The sequence below is a fragment of the Petaurus breviceps genome, unplaced genomic scaffold (genome assembly GCF_028583685.1).
Source record: "Petaurus breviceps papuanus isolate PSGF00001 unplaced genomic scaffold, PetGlider_PUasm1.0 188, whole genome shotgun sequence".
Lineage (NCBI taxonomy): Eukaryota > Metazoa > Chordata > Mammalia > Diprotodontia > Petauridae > Petaurus > Petaurus breviceps.
The window spans coordinates 20,784,681-20,808,913 of NW_027185804.1; the positions used below are offsets into that span (position 1 = coordinate 20,784,681).

Consider the following 24,233-nt stretch of genomic DNA (forward strand, 5'->3'; position numbering starts at 1 on the left):
ACTACTCCTGACTGGCCTTTGTTCCTTGCCACATTCCTTACCACACACATCCTCTAAGAGGATATTTTTCAGCTTTGATTACACAAAGAAAGGAACAGACCAGAAATCTCATGAAATTTAGTCAGTTCAGTCACTGTTGTATTTTTTTTTTTAAGAACCCCGGTGCTATTATAATTCAAGATTCCTTAATTCTGCCTTTACAAAAACATTTTATGCATATGAGAGTACTTCTTGTGATTTTGGTGACCCAGTGTTTAAGTAAAGATGGCTCAGAATCCAGATGCTTTCTCTAGTGGGCCAGAACAGAAAAAAGCTGACCTTCACCTTCCTGGGGCCTTCCCTCTGCTCTTGATGAGTATCTGCAGCTGTTGGGGCTTCCTCGTGGCTCTCTGCATGGACTCACATCCCTACAGCTCTAAAATTAGATTCTCACCCTTGGAGTGGGATGATGCAAAAAAAAAAAAAAACCAACAACTAGCTGAGGCTAGCCCTGGGGCCTAGGGTGCAAGGTAATAAACCTTTTCGTATGTACGTGTGTGTGTCTATGTGTGTGCACATGTGCCCTAAGTTCCTATTGTCTCAAAAAACAACATGGCAGAATGGATTCTTCCCAAGATTTAAAAGCCAAACCTAGAGATTTGAATTGTCATATAGGTACCTACAAGAAATATTTAATCATGTTGTTTGAGAGGAGCCAATAATACTTCTCATTCACTGAACATCTTCCTTTTTTCCTTTCTCCCCACTCTCATTCTCTTCTCTTTCCATATGTTTCATGGTATTATATTTAGTGCAATATTCGATTAATTTGGAAGAAGAGGGTGAAAGGTCATCTTATTTAACAGTCTAGCTAACATTTTGAAAAATCAGACACTGATATACATTCACATAAGCAGACAAACTTAGTTCTTTGGTTTTTGTACTTAAAGATTATATAAATATTTTAAAAATAAAAAAAAACAAATAAAAGACTTGGGAAGCTTCACTAGACTAGTACCCAATCCAAAATCCCAAAGACAGATTACTTTAATTAGACATTGTAAGCCAATATGGCCCTTTGGTGTGATAAATAGATCATGACAGACCTACCTGAGGACTTACGTAAGGTCTAGCTCAGTACTATTATTCAGTTTTTAATACCATAAGTCTGGTTAAAAGATAACTATGATGGAACAGCAGGTTCCCAAACCCTACACAACTGCTATGCAGACCACCCAGGAGGCAGAGCTGTGCGTGAGCTGAAGGACAAAAGTCAGAATTTTAAAAAAAATCTTTACAATGCAGTGCAATGCTATCAAGGCAATAATATAAAAATCATACTACAGTATGCTGCTAGAACATGGCAGACCATGCAGTTAGTGCCTGTTGCTGGAGAACAAGGCAAAGGAAATGAACATGAAGACAACAGAGATAGTCCTCACATATTTCCAAGTGAAAATGATTCGATGATTTATGAAAGGGAGCAGGAATGAGCTTTGTGGTGTGTATCAATTCTAGGAAAGACAGAGATAAAAATCCTCATTAAAGAATTCATACAAAGGGGGAAAACCATAATAACACAAACAAAACTGAATTCAAAAGTATTTGACATCAGAATTCCTTACCTAAGCCGAACAGAGGAAATGAAAATGAAAACTGAACACTTTAATATTATGTGAGAAGCTAATTAGCCACAGAAAGTTAATTATTCAATCAGAATTCTGTGAAGAGAGAAAAATCAAATTTCATTGTATTAACCTTGAATTGCACTAAGATAAATACATATATTTCTCATTTGTTTCCATTTATTTTGACTGCACTTAGAAACAGCAGCATGCAACTTACCTGTTCCCCAATAAAGGAATTCTTTTAAAATAAAACAGCAAGTGCTTCCCATTTTCACCACTCAGGTGAGACGATCTTTTTAAAGTAAATGTGTTTCTTAGCTAAGAATCAGTGATTTGGTCAACAACCATCAAATGAAGTAGAAGGCACATTACTTTTGTGGAGGTGTATTAGAAAATCAAATACATTTTGTCCCTGGAAATGGATGGTGACTGGTTTTTATTTTGTTTTATCTTCCAAGTAATGACAATGTGCTTGCTTGAAGAATATGGACACTTCTCAAAAATAGTAGAGGATGAAATTGAAACAAAATCTGTTCAACCTCTCACTGGGCTCTATACTGCCTTGCCGAGAAGCCAAATACTATTTTTCTCCATGTGCCATCAGATAAACCTAAGAAAATAATATAGTCCAAAGCAAAGAAAAGATGCCTTTTGTATCAGCCAGCAGGACTGGTCTTACAAATAGGCAAAAGAAGTGGTTATATAGGTGATTCGGGTGTTGGGCCAGGAAGGCATATACATATATATATAGATATAGATAGATATAGATATGTCTTTTCTTTATGATAAAGTTAAAACAAATATTGGCATTGCTATATGGTCATACAGCTAGGTGGTGCAGTGGATAAAATGCCTGGACTGGAGTCATGAAGGCATCCGACAGTTCAGATCTGGCCTCAGACACTTACTAGCTGTATGACCCTAAGCATTTCACTTAACCCAGTTTGCCTCAGTTTCCTCATCTGTAAAATGATCTGGAGAAGGAAATGGCAAACTACTCTAGTGTCTTTGCCAAGAAACCCCAAAATGGGGTCACAAAGGTCAGACATGACTGAAAACTACTGAATAAAATGTGCTCCTGGGGTTTTGGTATTTGGTCATCCTAATTATGTTTCCAAGTTTCAAAGAACTGTGACTTCATTGGTCTAGGAATTTCCCTTTATTCATATAGATGCCAAGCCCTCTGCATCAAGCAGAGTATAGATGCCCACGTGCCAGGTATGCAGTAGAGGCAATCCCTGTTCCAATAAGGATCTCTGAAATCCCTTAACTCTTAGACTCCATAATCGATACCTGAAAATGATCTTCCAGAGTTGCTAAAAAAAATAGTCATCACCTTGTCCTGATAAAAAACCTTCATGAACTCAGTGAATATGGCCATGGGGCTCACAATGGGAGGCAGCTAGGTCACATGGTAGTTTGGCCTGAAATCAAAAAGACCTGAGTTTGATTCCTGACTCAGACATTTAATAAGTAAAGTAGGCTGCTCCTGACTAGCCTTTGTCCCCTGCTACATTCCTTATCGCACACATCCCATAAGACATCATTTTTCAGTTTTGATTACACAAAGAAAAGAACAGAAGAGAAATCTCATGGAATTCAGTCATCAATGTGTCATTTTCTAATACAGGTCACCATGACCCTGGACACACCTTTAAGGCTTTCAGCCTCAGTTTTCTCATCTATAAGATGGGAATGTTAATAGCACATAAGCCACAGGATTGTTGTAAGGCTCCAGTGAGATGACATATGTAAATCATTCTGTAAACCTTAAAACACTATATAAAGATCTATTTTCATTATTTTCATCATTATTATTACATCATCAACTTACTAGGAACTTACAGTGTATGTGCTCTGCTGAAATAGTCTTTGAGAACTGAGGGCACCCACCATACCTTCAAGAGGAGGCATCCAAGGGAGACTTTTGTAAGACATTATAATCACACACACACACGCACAAATATACGCACAAATACAGAGAGAGAGAGAGAGAGAGAGAGAGAGAGAGAGAGAGAGAGAGAGAGAGAGAGAGAGAGAGAGAGAATCCAAAGCTGCACTAATACTTTTGGAACATCATACATGTATTTATGTGTATTTATGCATTTTAAATATAATTACTGAACAAAACACCTCCCTTCTAAGGTGCATGGGTCTTGATTCAGTATTCTGACATTGGAAAGTTATTGGAGCCAATAGCTGAAAATAAAGAAAACTACCTAATGTCCACTGACCATGGAGCATGTCTATCCACTAAGTTCAACCAATGATTAGGCATCTTGGGAAAGTATCTTACCTAATCGTCCCCAAACCTCCACCCTGCAAAAGTGAGGAAGGGAGGGATAGTTTTGTTTCAGCTCAAAGAATGTGCTCTAAAGTGTGGGAGGACCCAGGCTCTGAGACATGATCCATGCAGGGTCATGTGTAAAAGGTAGTTTTGCCACCAAGAGCTAGCCATGCAAGAAGATCCAGCTAGTAGTAGTTAGTCTGCTTTAAAAAGAACAGAGGGTTATGGACTGCTTCCAGGGAGCAGAAGAAAAGGTGGGGGAAATAGGAAATCTTGTAGATTGGCCGGTCTGAGGGGGTGAAGAAGGAGGAGGAGGAGAAGGGAAGGAGGAGAAGAGGAAGAGGAAGAGGAGAAGGGGAGAAGGAAGAGAAGAGGAAGAGGAGGAGGAAGAGGAGGAGGAGGAAGGACGAGGACAAGGAGGAAACTAGAAGCAGCCTACATAGCTCCCTAATTCCCTTCTTCAGGCCATGTGGCATGATAAACACACTGCTTTATTTTAATTATGTGTTTTATCTCTTTTATATGTACTGTAGAAAGTATACTTTGCTTGATAAGAAGATAAAGTTCGACAGACATATTCTCTCATTACCCCCTAAGAGTTAGCATGCAGTTTGATACATGAAAATGTCTAAAATGATGGGCTACATTTGGAGCTTCACTTTGAAGAAAATGAGAACATGTTTATTTAGGTTCAAAAGAGGAGATTTATAATTTTCTCTGATAATGCTAGCAAACAGATGTCACTAAGCAATCCAGGGGACTGGAGCATATGCAAGGAGGAGAACTCAGCAATTTGAGCATGGCAAACATTCTGTGAAAATGCTAATTGAGAGATAAAAACAAATTAACTGCTATTGAGATGGACAGTCTCCCTGAGAGAGTATGTGCTTAGACAGGGAAGGGCAGCAGCAATGGCAGAATCACATCCTGTCTTTGGCCCATGGACCTGACCTGCTGACCGTCCAACTGGTGATTCTTGAGGTGCCCTTAACATATCAAGAGAGCAAAGGGAAAAAGGGGGGAGGCTTCATTCTACCAAACTCTACAGGGGAGCTAACATTTCAAAACAACTGTTCTTCCTTGATGTGAGCACCATTTTGGTTTTTCTCTTCACACTAAAGCAAAACGGTTGCAAGACTAGGGAAAGCAAAGACTGTATATTTCTTCATATAGACACTTACACATGACTACAAGGTCTGTCACATTAGAGATCAAAAGGTAAACATATCAGGCCTATCTGAAAAATGATGTTTAAGTGGAGGAGACAAGAACAAAAAGAGACCTGGGCTGATATTCAAGTCACCTGGCTTATGATTCTGAAATTTTTGTTATCATTATTCCTATTGTAACATAATGTCCTTGTTATTTAAAACACCTGGTTTATAATTCTGAATCTATTTTACTATTAATATCATTATTGCTGTTGTTGTTACATAACATCCTTCTTATTTAAGGCACCTGGGTTATAATTCTGCATCTATTTTAATTTTTATTAGTATTATTATTGCTATTGTTGTAATATAACATTCTTTAATTTCCAGACACCCAGGTTATAATTCTACATCTATTTGTTTTTTGCTTTTTGGAGGGGGGAAGGCAGGGCAATTAGGGTTAAGTGACTTGCCCAAGGAGCATCTATTTTTATTATTATTAATATTATTATTGCTGTTGTTACATAACATCTTTGTTATTCAAGACACCTGGGTTATAATTCTGACTATGATTATCATCACACATATTACATGTGTGTATCGTAATCCCTGATCATCTCACTCCCCTCTTTTTCAATGAATCAGAGACAATGAATGTCTGAAAACTGTCAGACAAACAAATGTCCTGAAACAAGTTGCTATCCTGCCATTTTTCATTCATATTTAATGCTCTATATTGCACAGGTGGATAAACTAATTCCTTTTTTGTCACTGAATAGAAGCATCAGGATATATCCTGATTTTTATATTTTCTGATTTATAGCTGGTTTTTCTGTATACTTATTTAAAACACCTTCAGGACAACCCTGGTACTATACAGGCAGGAGCAGGTGAAAACTAATTTTCTGATATGTCCTGAGCCCCCCAGGACATACACATGCTAAGTCTTTATAAGGCTGGAGATCAAGTATTCCCCTTTCTCCTCCCCCAACCATTTGCTTGCATGACATAGAGTTACATTTCCTAGGTCCCCACCCCTTCTCACTAGGCAATGCACATTTCACTGGTCCAGATTACCCTGTTAACTTTCCCCTTGGATAACAGGGCAGTTTCCTATTGTGGCCATGCCAGCTCTTTGTCTAAAGCTCGATGTAAGTTTGAGCTCCAAGGGGTTCTGGGCTTTCAATCAGAGTTTGAATACTTCTGCACATCTGAAGCCACCCCACTGTGTGCTGCCCACAGACTAAAGGCAATAGAAGCTGTGCATGGACACCAGTCCCCATTGTGAATGGAAATAAAGATTCCTTAATTGCTATATTTGTAGAACAGTGAGCGGTCATCAGCCAGCTTTTGTCATTAGTTGACTTAAATATGAACCTTTAAGATCTGCAAAGTACTGTACCTTACTCCATTTAAGCTTCATAACAAACCTATGAGTGTGTATACTAAGGATATTATTATTCCCGTTTGACTTATGTGGAAATTGAGGCTCAGTTAAGTGATCTGCCCAAGGTCACATAACTGGTAAATGACAGAGGCGGGTTTTAATCAAAAGTTTCTACTGACACCAAGTACAACATGCTTTCCACTACACCTCTCCATTAGCCAGTGAATCTCTGTGGCCCAGTTCCCTCACCTCTAAATTGATGATGTTGGAGTTGGTGATTTACAAGGTCCTTTCTGGAGATAGCATTCTAGGATTCTATATTTGCCAGACATCATAAGATGCTACTATGAACTTTTTATCTTTACCACTTTGGGGGCGAGGTTTTTCATTTACTTGAAATCATAACATTATCTTTAGAATAACAAATGGATGGATTCTTGCCATGCCCATCACAATTCATTCTTTCATTTATGCCAACATTCCAGAGGTTTCTGTTTGTACTCAGGGCATTTCTTGACTTTCTTCCATTATTTACCCAAATAAGTCAGGTGAAATACCAGGCAACTGAAAGTCTTGAAGAGTTAGCCTTAAAACAACAATGGAGCACAGATTTTAAAGGTGCCATTTGTTAAAGCCAGATGGTAGATTAAAGGAAGCCCTCAAGAGATGCTTCAACTATATGAACTAACATGCCTCCAGAATAAAAGAGGTCATCCTGTTAGCCCAAGATAAAGTGGTCTTTGCCTAGATTTTCTGGACAATACCCTATTTGTCCCCTTTTATTTAATGTGTATATGGGCACATCTGTTGTTCTTATGAGGACCTGAACTTAGGAGTTCCTGTAGATACAGGGGCATGCCTAACTCATAGAGCTTCAAAGCTTTCCAGGGAGCCATGAAAATAGAAAGCAAATTTCAAATGATGAGCATGTGACCTTTTGGCCCTGACAGGTCAAGCATTATAGTGATAGAAGCATTAACATCACTACAAGAAGGTGAAAAGAATACATGTGTGGACTTCTATTATCATCTCCAAAGTTACTGTCAACCACAAAATGCACTACCCAATTTCCCAAATGAAAATGCACCTGGAAAGTAAAGGGATGGAACTGCGTATGGGAAGAGGCCATATCCAGGAAGAGTAATGAACGTAATCTCTTTTGGAGGATGCCAAGCATTCTAATTAGAAAAAAGTAATCAGTACTGTTCAGGGACCCTATCTCCCTCTTCTGGATATAGCCCAGAGAGCCCAGCATATGGGACACTGTGTTTAGCAGTGTTTACAGATTATAATAAGCAGACTCTGGAAGATGAGCTGTACTCTAGTCACGGATAGAATAGGAAAAGCTGAAAAATAACCCTTTCCACTCAGCTTGAAAGTCCCCTTTCATTTTGGCCTTTCTCAATATGACAAGGATGGGTGAAAAACATCTTCCAAATCATGACCTTTTCAGTTTTGTTTTTGTCATGGCAACTAAGCTCAACCAGAGTGCTCTTTTTGTTAACTGAAAATAGAAACTAATCTATGTTGACTTTGTCGACCAACTCTGTACAACAGGAATTAATACTAGGGAAAGGACTCATCCAGTGTCTTGAAAATAGTAGGTGCTTAATAAATGTTTTTGGAATTGAATGAAATAGATTTGAGTAGCTGTACCTCTATCTTTCCCTTACTTCTGGGTACTTTCTTCCACCTACTCCTCTCATCCACAGTGTTCTTACTCATCAATTTTCTTTCACGCTTATCTATCCACCTACTCATTTTCCCACCCAGTCTGTCTTTTATGGACCTGCTGATCATCTTTCCCATTCACCTACCTACTCATTATTTCAGTCCTCTTCCCATTTTCCCAGGGAATCATTAACATTTCTGACAATGTCACCATGGGGATAGCATAAGGGTTTGAGAGGAGAGCACCACATATCTAAACGATAGCAGTGGATGGAGCCATGGATCTAAGGGGAATGAGGGCTACAGTGACATGCTTGCAGAGTAAGAATAAAATATTGGTTCAAAAACTTCACCAAATACCAAGGCTATGGTTAGTTTTTTTTCACATCACTTGAGCTGAGTTTGGTGAGATTCTATCTGATTTTAAGAACAGAACTAGGCATTTTGAGAAACACAGAAACAAAAACTGTTCTCTAAGTGGTTGCCTTTTAAACTAGATTACATCAATGGAAGAAAAAAAGTGCTGGGGGGGGAACAGACTCCACTACACCATTATTCAATGAAAAAGCCCCCAGAGATGATGATAATTATCATAAAGACTGCTGAAAAGAGAAAGTTGCTGTTCAGCTACTTTTCAGTCACATCCCATTCTTTGTGACCCCATTTGGGGTTTTCTTGGTAAAGATACAAGAGTGATTTTGCCATTTCCTTCTCCAGCTCATTTTATAGATGAGGAAACTGAGGCAAACAGAGGTTAAATGACTTTCCCAGGGCCAAGCAGCTAGTGTCTGAGGCCACATTTAAACTCAGGTCTTCCTGACTTCAAAGTCTGGAGCTCTATCCTTTGCACCACCTAGCTACCCATATAGAAGATAAGAAGAGGCATGACCAAAGGGAGAGAGATTAGTCAATCTTTCAATAAGTATTAAGCCTACCCAACAAACTGTGCTAGGCATTAAAGAGCACACATAAAGAGATGTAAACAGTCATATTATATATCTATGTACACATATACCCATATTATAGACACATAAAATAAAATATACACACACGGAGTAACTGAAGGTCATCTGAGAGTGGAAGTCATTAGCAGCCAGGCAGAGACATGAAGTAATACTAGGAAAGGTTTTCTGCAGATGATAAGATTTGAGCTGAGCCTCAAAGGAAGCCAAAGAAACTAGAAGATGAAGGTAAGGGAGTGAAAAATTCGAGGCCAGTGAAAGCACACAGAAATGGGAGATGGGGTCTTGTTTGAGGAGCTAAAAGTCAGTCTGTCACTGGATCATAGAGTGAATTCAAGGGAGTAAAGGAAGAGACAATTGGAAAAGTAGGAAAGAACTGGGGGAATTTGCATTTGATTTTGGAGGGAATGGGGAAACGCCAGATGTCATTTAGCAGGCGTTACGTAGTCAGAAATCACCATGGCATCCCACTGAAGGACTGAATGGACTGAAGAGATACTCAAGGCAGGGAGAGAAGTTAGAAGGTTTATTGTTGAATCTGCTTAAATTCTTTGAAACTAAAGGGATTTCTCTCTGAGAGGGGTGAAAGAGAGCAATACGGGGAAAATCCAGGCTATGGAAAAAGTAAAGATACAGGTTAGGAATTGGGCAAGTATAAATGGGTGGGAGATTGCTAACTAATGAGGCAAGGCAATAAGCATTTATTAAGTACTTACTATATGCCAAGCACTGTGCTAAGCATTAAGGGATACAGGTACAAGCAAAAAGTAAGATACTACCTGCACAGTGGCATTAGGGTCTTTAATATTGTTTTTGTTTCTGTCTCTAATATAATTTTATTCATAGCATCAAAGAATTTGAGAGTTGGAGGGAACCACAGTGGCTATGCAATCTAACCCAAACATGAAAGGAATCTCCATTATAACCTATTTGACAACTAGTCACCACAAGTCTCTGCTTTTACATCCCCATGGCAGCGGTCTTTAAGTATTTTAACTGTCATACCTAATACACTACTACCTAGAAACATGGCTACTCATGCCACAACATTAGGAGAGAACCCTCTCTTGGCCTTTGCTCCATTCTTTTCTCACTAAAATTAAGATTTCTAACAGAATAAACTGAGTATTTTTGTAGTCACTGTTCCCATATGTCTATGTGATTGGATCCCCCATTCAGGAAAGACTAATCCCGCCTCTAAATCCTGCTTTCTTTGTGACTTCCTCTTTCTAGCAATTCTGCTTGATGGATGACAAGTATTGATTCTCCTTCCTCTTCTCTCTGGAGCTAAACTGCTATAAGGATGATTTCACATAGAATATAACAGGATGATGAGATCAATAGACTGTAGAGATCATCTTACCCCACCACCCCATTTTGCAAATGAGGAAACCAATTCCCCCAGAGGATTTGTGATTTGTCCAAATTGTCAGGCAGCCAGTAAACACTTATTAAGCCCCTGGTATGTGCTAGACACTGTACTAAGTGCCAGGTATATAAAAGAGGTATAAGACAACCCCTGCCCTCAAGGAGCTTACCATCTAATGGGAGAGAGAACAAGAAAATGAACAAGCTGCATACAGGATAAACAGTAACAAGCTAAGAGGGAAGGCACTAATATTAACAGAAGATAAAAACAGAAATCATGTCATTTTAGAACCGGGTTCCCTCGCTGACTTAACTTCCTTTTTAAGGAGACAAGTCATGGTTTTTTTTTTCCTTTTAAATAGTCTTTGCCTTAACTTAAACATGGTTTGAACCAGACAAACTTCTTCTCTCTCCTGTCATCTAACTTAGTGCTTTGCAAAATCAGGCACCAAATATTTGCTTTATTGTACCCAATGTGTACCCCTCCAGTTATTGTCATCATTAATCTCAAGGTGCCATTGTATATGAGGAAGATTGTGGCACCACAGATAAAACACTACGTCTGCAGTCAGGAAACCTAGTATATCCTTCACTTTATTTAGCACAGGGAAGACAAGATACATCATATGACATTGATATGTCATCAGATAAATCATAATTTTCATGGTGCCATAGCAGAAATGGATTAATCTGCTCCTTTCACTGTGTCTTGCTACTGCCCCTTGTTATTACTGGCAAGCATTTACAACACAATTGGCGTGTGTTAGGAGAATCCACAGAGAAAGAGTGGAAAACCAGTTGGCCCCGAAATGTAACTAATTCGTGATACTGGCCTTTTAGTATGGCACACTGACCAACCAAGTGAAATGGCACAAACTTTTTGGAAATAGATGGCTAACTTTTCTCTATTCATGCAAAAGCAAAGTTGCAAAACTGGTTAAATATAACTGGCAATATATTACATCAAAACAAATGGAAAAACAAATAGAAACATTTAAATTAATAAAACTATTTGCTAGATTTTTAAATAATGACAGATGAGAGCTAATCAAAATACCAGCTATAATGAGCAGGAACAACCCCCCATCCCAAACCAGAATCAGAAAAAGGCAAAGAGCTTTTCTAACAAAAGTCCTATAATTAGAAAACAGTTCACTGTTGACCAAAACACTCAATTTGTGCTAGGCAGTTTGGAATGTTCTGCTGAAATGTGGGATATGATGCTATGAGAATGTCCTTTGACCTTACAAATTTAGTAAAGTAACTCAGAAGTAATACTAAAAGTCATCCAATTTCCTAACTTTCCCATTCCCACTTACTTTGGTCAGTTGTCTATTTTTTTTCTCCCCTGAAGATGTGATACCTAAAAGTTTTCTAAGGCATTTAGCCATCTTGTCTTGACAAATAACCAATTCACCTTTATTCCCAGTGTATTCTTAGGTATTGATTTTACCAACCAAAGCCAGGCATGTGTCACACTTATCCAGTGCACATCCCTTTCCTTTGAAATGTAGTTTGAACATCAATCAGCCACCTGGTCTTTCACCTCTAATTCCTATTGCCACTGTCTGTCAATTATTAAAGCTCGCCTGTTTCCACAATGGATTTATTTTTGAAAAGTGAAATACACATTGATATCTATATGAAATCCATCTACAATATAATATCCCTTAAAATGAAAATTTGCATGTAGTTCAACTAAGAAAAATTGTGTCCTACAGAAAAAAGAGTAAATATTTTGAAATGATTATAAAATAAAGGTTTTTTTTTTGCTGGATTTAACAATTATTTTGACTTGATAGTAATAAAAAGAAATCTTTATTTTTTAGTTGCTTGCTATTTCAGTTTTCTATATCAAAAACAATACTGAATGGTAATAAAGCAACCTGTAACCAGACTCCAAGTTTGAACAGGACATTATCTAAAGAAATCCAAATCAAATAGTAGTAGGGTCTTTAAGCTAGACTGAAGCATTGTTATATCTCTATACAGCTAAACAGGAGTCACAGAGTGATGCCCCACTTGAGTTTGCAGGCCTTGTGGGAGAATGGTGTTTGCTGGAAGTCTTTTAATGTGTTGGGTAGACAGAAGGAAGAACACCACTCTTGCTCAGCCTATAATTGTGGGGCAAGTTTAGAGAGATGACCTTTGTAGCTTTGGATGGCTGTCTGCAATTCATCAATCACCCTGTTCATCTGAAGGGGTTAAATTACAAGCCTTGTTAGAAAGAAGTAATTGTTGATGTCACACCTATTAAGTTTTTGAGTACTGAGCTTAAGGAAAAATAAGACTTCAATCCTTACCAGACTTTCATTGGAGATCTATGTTCAAATAAAGCATGAGATTGTATATTTATAAATAAATTATACATTGAGTAATATATCATTAATTCACACTTTGGGAATTTGTTGCTCACAATTAGGTTGATATTACTTCTGCATATGAAGGGAAAGCACTTAAGAAAATTAATATTAAAAGGATCCCAGACAGAAATAGTCAAACTACTTAAGAAAAGAAAATATTTTCAAGACTTTATAAAGATCAATTATATACCCACAACTCATATTCCAGTTGCAAATAATCTTGCTTATTTATTAAGACAGGTTCCCAAAGGAACTGCACCTATTAACTCTTTGGTAATGGAATTCAAAGTAGTCAAAGTACTTGAAAATAAAAGTAGTACTAGTCATAACATATATATTATTTGTTGTCGTTATTCAGTTATCTCAGTCATTTCCAACCCTTTTTTGGAGTTTTCTTGGAAAAGACACTCGAGAAGTTTGCCATTTCCTTCTCCATCTCATTTTACAGATGAGGAAACTGAGGCAAACAGGGTGAAGTGACTTGCCCAGGGTCACACAGTTAGTAAGTGTCTGAGGCTGAATTTAAAGTCAGGTCTTGACTCCTGGCCCACTGATCTACTCATTGCACCACCTAGCTGCCCATAATATATAATAACAATAACAATAATAGTCTCTCATATAGCTCTTTGAAATCAATCATACCTTGTACAAATTAATACATAGCTTAATAAATTGGATTGAATTGAATTGGATTGAACATCATGAGATAATCATTGCAAATATTTCCAATTCATAGATGAGCAAACTGAAGGTCAGAGGGGGAAAGTGACTTGTCTAAGGCAATGCTGAGGTAAACTGCAGTTAGAACTTGAACTCAAGTCTCTGGACTCCTATTCAGTGCCTTTTCCATTACATCATGCTGAAATTTCCCATTTTTGTTTTAAATTTCTATCCTTCAGACATTCTAGTAATTAACGGTGATCTTTCATCCAAATTCAAGTTTGTGGGACTACTGGGAATAGAAAAGAAGGAAAAAATAGAACTCTGCAGTTTTTTCTCCCTTTCTTCTCCTTGTCTCCCTTCTTTTCTTCCTTCCTTCCTTCCCTTCCCTTAATTTGTCTTCTTTCCTTTATTCATTTCTTATATTTAGCTAGGAGTCTCACAGCTTGCCATGGCCAAATAATTTATCACCTACATTCCCAACAAAGCCACGAAAAACCTAAAAGATAAATACTATGGTCCTGATAATATTCTCATTTATATTGCTGTCAAAATGGCATTACAATATATGATGTGATTTTGAGAGAAAGACATTAGTCTTGGCAGAATTTTCATAGCCTATAATTATTATATTTCTAGAAACCTAACTTAAATAATTTAAGATGAAGTCCTGATGGAGATTGACATCATTTATGGATTATTAATAAGATACACCTAAAATTTTTCAGTAGGATCTAATAATGAATGTTTTAAAAACCTTAAGTTTTACAGATCTTCAAGTCAATAGTTTTCTTTGATTATAAATCAAGTAGAAATTAGTATCCTACTAAAGTCCTTCTCTGATACTTCACCATGACATGGAGGTGACTCCAGATTCATAAAGACTCTAGCATTAAAGCACTTGCACCAGTAGCTTCTACCAACCTGGAAAAGCTTTAAGTATGGACTCACGGATGAGCTGTGTGCTTAACAAAAATGGCCTGCATATTTCAGCAATCAGGGACATCTACTGCAAGAATGGCCAATAGTTGGGTTTTTTTTTCCACTTATAGAAAGATTAGTTACTAATGCACAAAAAAGGTCACGGTCTGCATCAGTTGAGGGAATATTAATATCAATGAATTCACAGATCCTTGAGAGAGATATTAAAGTAAAACAATATTCCAATCACTCTAGAAGCATAGACAATAACACAAAAACTAGCAGAAAAGTTAAGAAAATGGGAAAAACAATGGGAATCAAACTTTTCATCTGTCCTTTAAAAATGTGCCAATTCGGTTAAACCAAAGTGATGAAGAGTGCTAATCCATCTGAATGTTTGAATATTCAAAACGCATTCATGAACTATCTTCTTCTTCCTTACAAACATCTATCCTTTTTTTATCCTGTTCTTTAGTTAAAAGCTAGGAGCTTCCACAGCTCCCTATAACAAAGTTGCCCATCACCTAGTTGCCAATCTGTTAGCAAATGATGAATTTTTGCACTTTCCCTGACTAATCCTCAACATCTATTTCTATATACCACATTAATTACTAAGGATATGTAGATAGCCCTTTCCTTTGTCCCTGTTTAAGCAATAAGGCACCGAGTCTTATTGATGCTTATAGTATTGATAATGCTTTTCCTCTGTTTCCACAAATACCACTCTAAACCAAATCCTCATCACCTCACACCTGCAGAAATGAAAGCATCTCCTACCACATTTGGGTCTTTTTTGCCTCCAATGTCACTCCTCTATAATCTAACCTACATTCTTTACTAGGTTGACCTGAGTAAAACACCATTTTTGTCATGTGATTTGTATGCTATAATGACTCTCCATTAGTCCTAGTAAAAATCCCAGATTCTCTAGTTTAACATCCACACAACAAACAGCTACATGCCTCCGAAGTACAGAACCCTGGGCTAAGTTCAAAAAGAGATGAAAAAATAAATGAGACAAAGCTTCTGCCATCCAGGAATTTGTAGTCCTGACATTCAAAACCTCACAATCTGACTCCAATATTGCTTTCCAATACTATAATAATAACTGATGTGTATAAAACAGTTTGTGTACATTATTGCATGAGATTCTCACCATAGCCTTGGTGAAGATGGCACCATCTTGTCATCTTAATTTTACAGATGCAGTGACTAAAGCCCAGAGAGGTGAAGTCACTTATTCGTGATTACATAGCTAGCTAGTGGAAGATCTGAAACTAGGTAAACTGTGTCTCTAGGCCTCTTTTTGCTGAACCATACTACCTCCCCCTAATTAGAATAGCTTTCCCATTCTCTTCCTCTATATCTACCTAGATCATACTGACTTTTCAAGAGCAAGTTTCACATCCTCTCTGAAGGGTTCCTCAATCCATCTGGCCTACAATTAGCCCCTTCTCTTCTGAACTTATATAGGTGGCTCTTTCTTCCTTCCTAAACCATTTATTCAGCACCTTTTACACATGTTGGACTAGCCCTGTGATTTACCTGGAATAGCATATCTTGGTGAAGAAACTCAATCAATGTAAATTGACTTATGCTCTGCAATCTACCATTTTAAAGAACTATTTGAGGCATTGCCTAGGGTCACATACCCTGTGGCAGATGGGTGACTTTTAAGCCAGGCCCCTATCCCCTAAACCAGAGTGGGAAGAATGTCAGTCAGTAAGTCAATCAGTCAACAAGTACAAAGCACTGTTGTAAGCCTGGGGATACCAACTAAAAGACCAAAAAACTCCATTCTCAAAGAGTTCACAGACTAGAAGTGGAGGTGGAGAGACAACATGGAAGCAGAAAATCAATCCTGGAGAAGTGGTAGCACACAAAGAGAAGATGAGAGTGTGGAATATGGACCTATCAGAATAATATAGCAACAAGGAAAAATGGATAAGAGGGATATAAAGAAAGAAATAAGAAATTGGGGTGGAGAGAAACGGAAGATAAAAAAGGGAACAAAAAATTAGTGAAGGAAGAAAGAACAGAAAGAGGGAAGTGAAAGGAAAGGTAGCTCAGACGAGAGAAAGAAGGGAGGCAGAAGAAAAGGATGAGGAAATGAGAGAGAAAAGAATTTATTTCTATCACCAACATATGATATCCAGGAACGCTTCTCTTTCCCTTCTAAATCATTTGCCTTCATTAAAAAAAAGTTTCTGACAACTAAATGTATTAATGGAATGTGCTATCTTCATAGGAGAAATACTGCTGCATCACCCCCCACACCCCCATCCCTCATGGATCCAAAAAGATATTTGATTTTAATTCTAAAAGCACCGGCTCTCTCCTCTTCTTCAAAGCACCATCCTGATGTGTATGGGATAGAGAAAGACCTACTGATTACAAATCAGTCCTTTCAGTCACAACTGCACAGATGGATAACACCCCCATCCAACAGTGTCAACCTTAAATATGAAGGGCAATAAGCTATAGAGACACACTTCACAGGTGCAGAAACAGGTGCCTTTTGCCCACAGTCACATAACAAAGATAGATCAGAGAAAGAAGCAAAAGCAAAGACAACAAGTAATGTTGTTCCAATGATTAAATCACACCAGCTTATTTCTAATCCAATTTCCAGTTCCATATATTTTAAGGACAAAATATTTTAAGTCTATCACATTGTGTTGTATACACTATTGAACACTATTAATGTTCCTTAGAGTGTGGTGCATTAGCACTACAAAAAAAAATCACTCTCAAGAGGGGGGTGTCAAAAGAAGGGAGAGGCCCCAGAACTATATTTTAAGACATCTTTTGCATTGGCAGATTACTGTCACAAAGTCTGGTCCTCTCATGGATGGCTGATCTGGTATGACATCAGAGGTCAACCAGTCAGGCAAGCAATGGGGCCATTTGCACACTGCAGTGCTATTGGTCAAAATGGTGAAAAGTTCACTTCAAATCAACTTATTTTCCAATGCTCTGCAAATAAGTGTTGCTTTCCTTTTTTCAAAGATCATGGTGCAACTTCTTAGCTTCTTAAAGTCAGTGAAGATAAATCTGTCTCCATAATTACTCATTCAAATACGAACCTCTACCAGATATTCAGATATCTCAATAATTATGGCAGGAAAATGCCTTATAATGTTGACGATAACATTATGGTGATATTCCAATTCAATTTTACTTACACGGTAAGTTACTGTATGTTAGAACAAGGCCTTTCCCACCAAGGAGTGTGTTTCACCTTTAATTCTTTAGATAGCATTTGATCTTTAAAGATAACCCTACACATGATCCAACTAAGATGTATTAAAATCTGGTAATACAATATTCTTGAACTGTTTTACATAATAAGATTTTTTTCAACTCACAGATGTTGCTAAAAGGGGGGAAAAAGACCTGTAAAATTCTTCATCGTGCATCTTTTTTTCCCCTGCAAATCCTTTTTTTTTTCTTTACAAAAGCAATGTGAATAGGGGTAAAAGAAGACAAAACTTGACCTCTTGTGATCCCAGCATTAATAGGTCTGTTCATAATTCAATCTATGTGTGTGTAGAAGCATCCATGTGGAAACATGCAGGCCTGAGAGACATAAAGCCTTTCCCTTTAAACATTATCTGACCCTATCAGCCCTATTCACAAAAGAAGGCTTACGTATGCATAAGTTGAAAAAATGGACAATCTCATTGTGCAGCAGAAAGACTACACATTATACTCTTCATTCTCCAGGAAAACACAGCACGGAAGTGACACATGTACAGACTTGGGGAGGGTCTATGACCAAGGAGGAGAAGACTGAAGAAAATGGGCATTGCAATGGGGAAGTCTCCTATTTCTCCTTTTAGAAAACAATAGGGCGATGCTTCTGTGGGACACAGGCTATCGGAGTCTCTTATTTTATGGCATGTGCTTATAAATACATTGAATTCCCTGAGAGACTTAGTAAGGGAACAAAGCCAGATGCATGATAATCTTCTATTTTCCAGGGTAAAAAAAAGTCCAGAAACATCCCCATTATCTTAATATATCTTTTTTTGCATGTTCTGTTTCTTCCAGGGATCAATTCAGCCATCAGCATGAAGGCTGGGTAAGCCAGAATCCACCCACATTAACAGGGGAGGCTTGGAGGCACACTGTGCTCACTCTGTCAGCTGAAATCAGCACAAAAGGCACACTTAAATGTGTTCCCCAAATCAGACCTCATGCTCTGGATGGAGACTAAAGGAAGCTTTGCTGTTAATAAAAATAGAGAGGAGATGGAGAGGAAGAAAAGGAAATGTGCTCACTAGTATTTCCTTCACACTCAAGAGGGTTAAGTTTCTTAGATAAATAAGAGTGACTATGAGTCTGAGGTGATGAAAGAAAGGCTCAAGAGTGGCAAGAACCTCTTTGCTCCTAACACAATTTCAAAGCAATCACAACTCTCTCCTTTTGGAGGAACCATTTGTCCAGATGACAGGAAATGATTGCAGTTGCAGCAGCCCACTACCGATTCACCAACCAGCTACAACTTGCTTCTCTCACTGTTATGGAAGATTATCCCTTACTGTTCCTGTCACGTTCTGAGCTTCCTGGATCCACTTCATACAATGCACAAAGTAGGTGGATTACCTCTATCTACCTACTAAGAGCATTTTGCCTGCCCATATGAGAGTCAGCTAGCCTCAAATAGCCTATAATTCCCATTCACAGAGGTAAAAAAAAAATCCTTAACAAAATTAGATAAAGCAAGGCAAAGAAGAAGTTCAGGATAAAGATATTGACTATATGATGATGTGTATCCTTGGAAGAAATGGGATGGGAAAGTGGAGCTCTACCTCCCATGTAGATCTTGATAAGCCAAATATGTGTTACTATTACTACTAATAAATTAGACCTTAGGTTTTCATAAGACTTTTCCCAAAAATTGAAAGCTTTTTCACATGGCATCTCATTTATTCTTAGAGCAGTTGTGTACATGAAGCAGAGAGGTGTGTGTAATTATTTATTATCTTCTTAAGAAGAAATTAGGAACTATACTTTCTTAATCACAGCAATGGATACTTTCATACATTGTTCCATCTTCTATGTATCACTTTCACCAATTCAAATCATAATCCCTCTACATCTTCTCAACCTGTGAGAAGGTTTCTCTCAGTCTTTAACATTTCATGGATGCCAATGCAAGACATAGTCTATTTGCTATGGGACAGATCCAACTACTTTTCGAGTCATACATGACTCTTTATGACTTCCAAATCTTATCACATTTGGGTCATTATTGGTAATGTATTGTAATCCCCATTCAAGGATTCACAACACATAGATAACCTGTCATTTTTATTTTTGTGAGATTATAGTGCCCCAAGATTTGTAGCCACATAGAATTACTAGGAAAGGATCTATGTTAAAAAAAAATATGGTATTTCATAGCAAGTTTGATTGGGACTTTCAAAAGTACTGGGCAATTTACCAAATGTAATTGAGCCTATTTTTTCTTTCTTTAAAGTTCTCGACTCAGTGCACTGGTCATCTGGAGTATCTACCTATGTTATACGTACTGATTATCAAGACAATCAGCATTTGTCATCCACTTTGTTTCCATATGTAGTTGGGCAGTTTTGTAATGATAAAGAAGATATCACTGATAATCACATTCTGAGTCATGCAGTTCTCCCAATGCAAATAAGAGTATCTGGAAAATGTGCACTATTGTACAAGAATTCCCCTTTTGTTTTGACATTGAACAGAACACACTTAATAGGATTACACATGGTTACACCTCATGAAAGCATGTGTTTCTTGGTTTACACAATGTGTCACTGTGGCATGACGCAGTAAAGGTCATAAAATGATATGCTTCTAAAACCCAAAGTTCTTGACTTTGAGTTCAGCTATAACCAGGAGAATCTACCATATGAGCTTTTTATTTTTTAGAGATTTGAACCAGAGAAAGTTTAAAACACTCTCACTTTTCTGTTAGATTTTTCTCAATTTTTCACGTCTTTAAATATATAATAACTAATTTTTTAAATAAATGTAGCAGAACCTACATGTCCAGAGTATCTTTCCTTTCAAAGGAGACTGCACACTTATTCAAGAGATGTTGCTACCGCTCAGAGAATCTTTTATCTCCTCTTTTGTAATTTCTCTTAAAACATTTGGCACATTCTTTTGAATGCCCTAAATGGTGGCATGCCTTTTTGTTTTTGCAGAGAGGAATTATTATTTTTGGCTAAACATCATTCAGAACCATGTCTCTGGGGGAGGGTAATCAAATTAGATCTTACCATCTTTGGTCAAAAACAAGGAATGAATACTGAGTGTTCCAAAATCTTAGCATAGTTTTAAGCTTTAATGGCTTATATAAGCCTGACTGAGCTATAAAAGGTTAAAACTGCATTAAAACTTTTGGATTACCCTATATCGAGTAATAAAACTCATTTTCACATTTGCCTCTGAAGGTCGTTGTAAAAGGAGAGATCAAGATGTGTTCTGAACAATGACATTACCACTGCAATAAATATAGAGATTCTTAAATTTGGAAAGAAAGGGACAATTTCAACAAGACAAACTTCTAGTTCTTTTAGTGCTTAACATGGTTCCTGGGAGCTTGGAAGCTCTTAATAAATGCTTGTTGACTTGAAAGCTCTAGCATGTACATTAAGACATCAGTCTCATTACTTTATTTTGTAATGTCCCTTACTAGTTTCCCAACTACCCTACCATGTCATGAGAACAGAATGAGATAATCAATCTTCTTGTTCATAGAAGTGGCCTGAAAATTATATAGCAAACCCTGGGTCTGCTTCTGCATCTCTGCAGTCGTGCAGACTAATCTGGGCAACAGCATCTGAACGGGAAGGGCCAATCATGCTAAGAGCATAAGTAAGTCAAGTGTCCCAGCTTATGAGTGAGACATACAGGTCTGAGTCCCTGAGATCAACTCTAAAAGGATAAAACTGGGCGAGTCACAGAAAGGGTCATGAGCACAGACCTGATGACTACACTCTTGAGTTTATAGAAGAAATATATCATTTTCTGAATATAATGTGGCAATATTCTAAAAAATATCTAAATGTAGATGCCATATTTACTCTTAGGATATATTTTGTGTGCATGCACACGTGGTGTGTGTGTGTGTGTGTGTGTGTGTGTGTGTATATAATCTCCAGAATATATGAGTATTATGTATTGTACATGTGGACCACTAGGTGGTACAGTGCATAGAGGGCCACATCTAGATTCAAGAAGACATCTTTCTGAGTTCAAATTTGGCCTCAGACAGTTATTGTGACCCTGGACAAGTCACTTTACCCTATTTGCCTCAATTTTCTTTATCTATAAAATGGACTAGAGAAGGAAATGGCAAACCAGTACCTATGCCAAGAAAACCCCAAATGGGATCTCAATGAATCAGACATCACTGAAACAACTGAAAAATAAATATATGTACTTGCACACATTCAAATTTTTTATTGTGTGGAAACTATAAATTTTGAAGATTTTTTGGTATTAAATTGAATAAGCTCATATTGATAAGGGGCAGGGTTCAACACAGATATAAAATTTCAAAAGGGCAAAACAGTGAATGTGGAATTAAAATTCAATTTCTATAGTAAGATGGTTTTTCATCTTTCATTTGTATTAATTTAATTTACAATGATTAATATTACTATGATAAGCACCAATTTCTAATTACACTAATTAATCTAGAGTGACTTTCATTTTTAAAGTTCAAAATTTAACTTTTTAGAATGTGATTAATTTTTCACTTTTAAACTGAAATATAATATAACACAAATGATCTGACTGAACATCCTTTACAATAGAAATGAGCCCTTTAAAATTTAGGACTAACCACCTAATATTATAACTTATTAATAGTTCAAATTCATTGCAACTTCACTGGATTAGCCAGAAGCATAATTTATATCTACATAATTTATTACTATTATTGTCACATTTTAGGATATACTTCAAAAGCTGAAGGTTAAAATTTGCTAACTTAATTACAATCATTATTAAACAGACAAACTCAAATTTCATAAACATTTATTTAGTGTTTAACATGACCTAGATATAGGGCTGTAATTCAAAGGGAAAATGTGGTATTACTATAATAATATCTTCTGGGATTATGAATAATCAATAGTTGGAATATATTCTTCAAATCCAAATGTAATTTACTATCCCCGTTGTGATTATAATTTCTACTATGGGGCTTGGAATCTATCACTGTAAGCTAACAAGAGTGTATGCATGGGAATAGGCTGTTGTATAAATTGCTCTGATTCTGCTCACTTCCTTCCGTATCAGTTCATACAAGTCTTTCCAGGTGTCTCAGAAATTATCCCTTCCATTATTTCTCATAGCAAAATAATATTCTACTATAGTCATATATGACCATTTATTCAGTCATTTCCCAGTTGATGGATGTCTTCTTAGTTGTCCAGTTTTTTGCTATGACAAAAAATACTGCTACTAATATTTTATGTAATGAGGTTTGAAATTTTAAAAAAAAATAGTGGATAGTGATGAGATTTTTTAAGTAGTCAGAAAGTAACCAACACCTAAATTGGAATATTTACTATAGATGCCAAATCTTACTATATAAGAAAATTTTAAACATATGTACTATACCTTAAGCCTGAAATAGCTTATTATAGATTTTAGTTACTGACACCACTGCACTAAAATTAGCAAATTCATGTGCTTTTTCTCTTGAAAGATTAACATTTTTTGCATTCCAGGAATCTACATGAAAATCATGTTCCACTTTTATCTAACACCAATTTTGTATTATTATTTCATTTATGGAATATGCTGTCAACTTCACAGCATGAGCCTTTGTAAGAAGTCTTGATTTAATAGGACTTCATTACAATATTTCCTGCAAGATCTTATGATTAGTTCCCTATGTCTTGACATTTATAAACTATAGTTTTTCCCTGAGAAGGAAAAAAAAACTTTGTTAACATTTTTCTTCAAAAAGTCTTATAAAATCAGAAATAAAATAAAACTTAGTATGTTTCAAAGTTCAAATATATGGGGTTTTTTTTTCAAAATTTTCCCGATAGCTTCACTGTGTATGATTCTCATCTTTATATTATATGATATAATCTATTATTTTCTAGAACTTGGAAATAAAAGACTCAAAAATATATTCTGGAAAGCTATAATATAATTTACTTTAGCAATTGCTTCAGGAATGTTCACATCATTTGTATCTATAAAACTGGCTTTATATCTGATTCGAGAATATATAAAATAATGAACCCAAAGAAAAACCTGTCTCCCCCAAAAATGAGGAGGCTGAGGGAAGGATATATAGATATACTTTTTTTCTTGATTTATAACAGATTTTGCAAAGGAAACTCCTTATTTCATCTTGCATTTTAGGGAGTTCCTCCATTGTCCATGAGAGAATAGTTGTATCTGTAATTTTTTCCTTCTGAGCATCTAAAGAGAAGTTCACCTAGAAAAACTAGGCTTTCAAAAAAAAGAAAAAAAAAGTCACAAGAGGCTCTCCTGGCTTGTCGTTTAGTTCATCACATGATGCAGATCTAAGTTCTTAAAAGCCAGGATAGTAATAGCATGTTCTACCCATACTGGGAAAGTTTCAAGTACAATCTACATGAAGGATTTCCTATGGCTTCTGTCCAAAGACCAGCCTTAGAATAGACCAGTTCATTACGAGTAGGTTGGCACCTCAGTGATGAATTTTTGGTCTTATAACAAATAAAACAGATCTTACAAGATAATATTAATATCAATAGTAATAGTTAATATTTCTATAGCTCTTTATAGTCTTTTTAGCACTTTCTCGAAAATGGATGCATTTTATTTAAAGTAAATAAGAGAAAAGCATCAGCTCTAG

General features: G+C 36.8%; 1 protein-coding gene across 1 annotated transcript in view; it reads right to left on the bottom strand.

Moving 5' to 3' along the window:
- The window catches only part of DCDC1 (doublecortin domain containing 1), a 420,660-nt gene that overhangs the window by 243,047 nt on the left and 153,380 nt on the right, over window positions 1-24,233 (bottom strand). Inside the window, 3 exon segments of the mRNA XM_069091090.1 lie at window positions 12,432-12,512; window positions 12,515-12,623; window positions 23,734-23,831. Of these exon segments, the coding sequence (XP_068947191.1) occupies window positions 12,432-12,512; window positions 12,515-12,623; window positions 23,734-23,831 (288 nt within the window).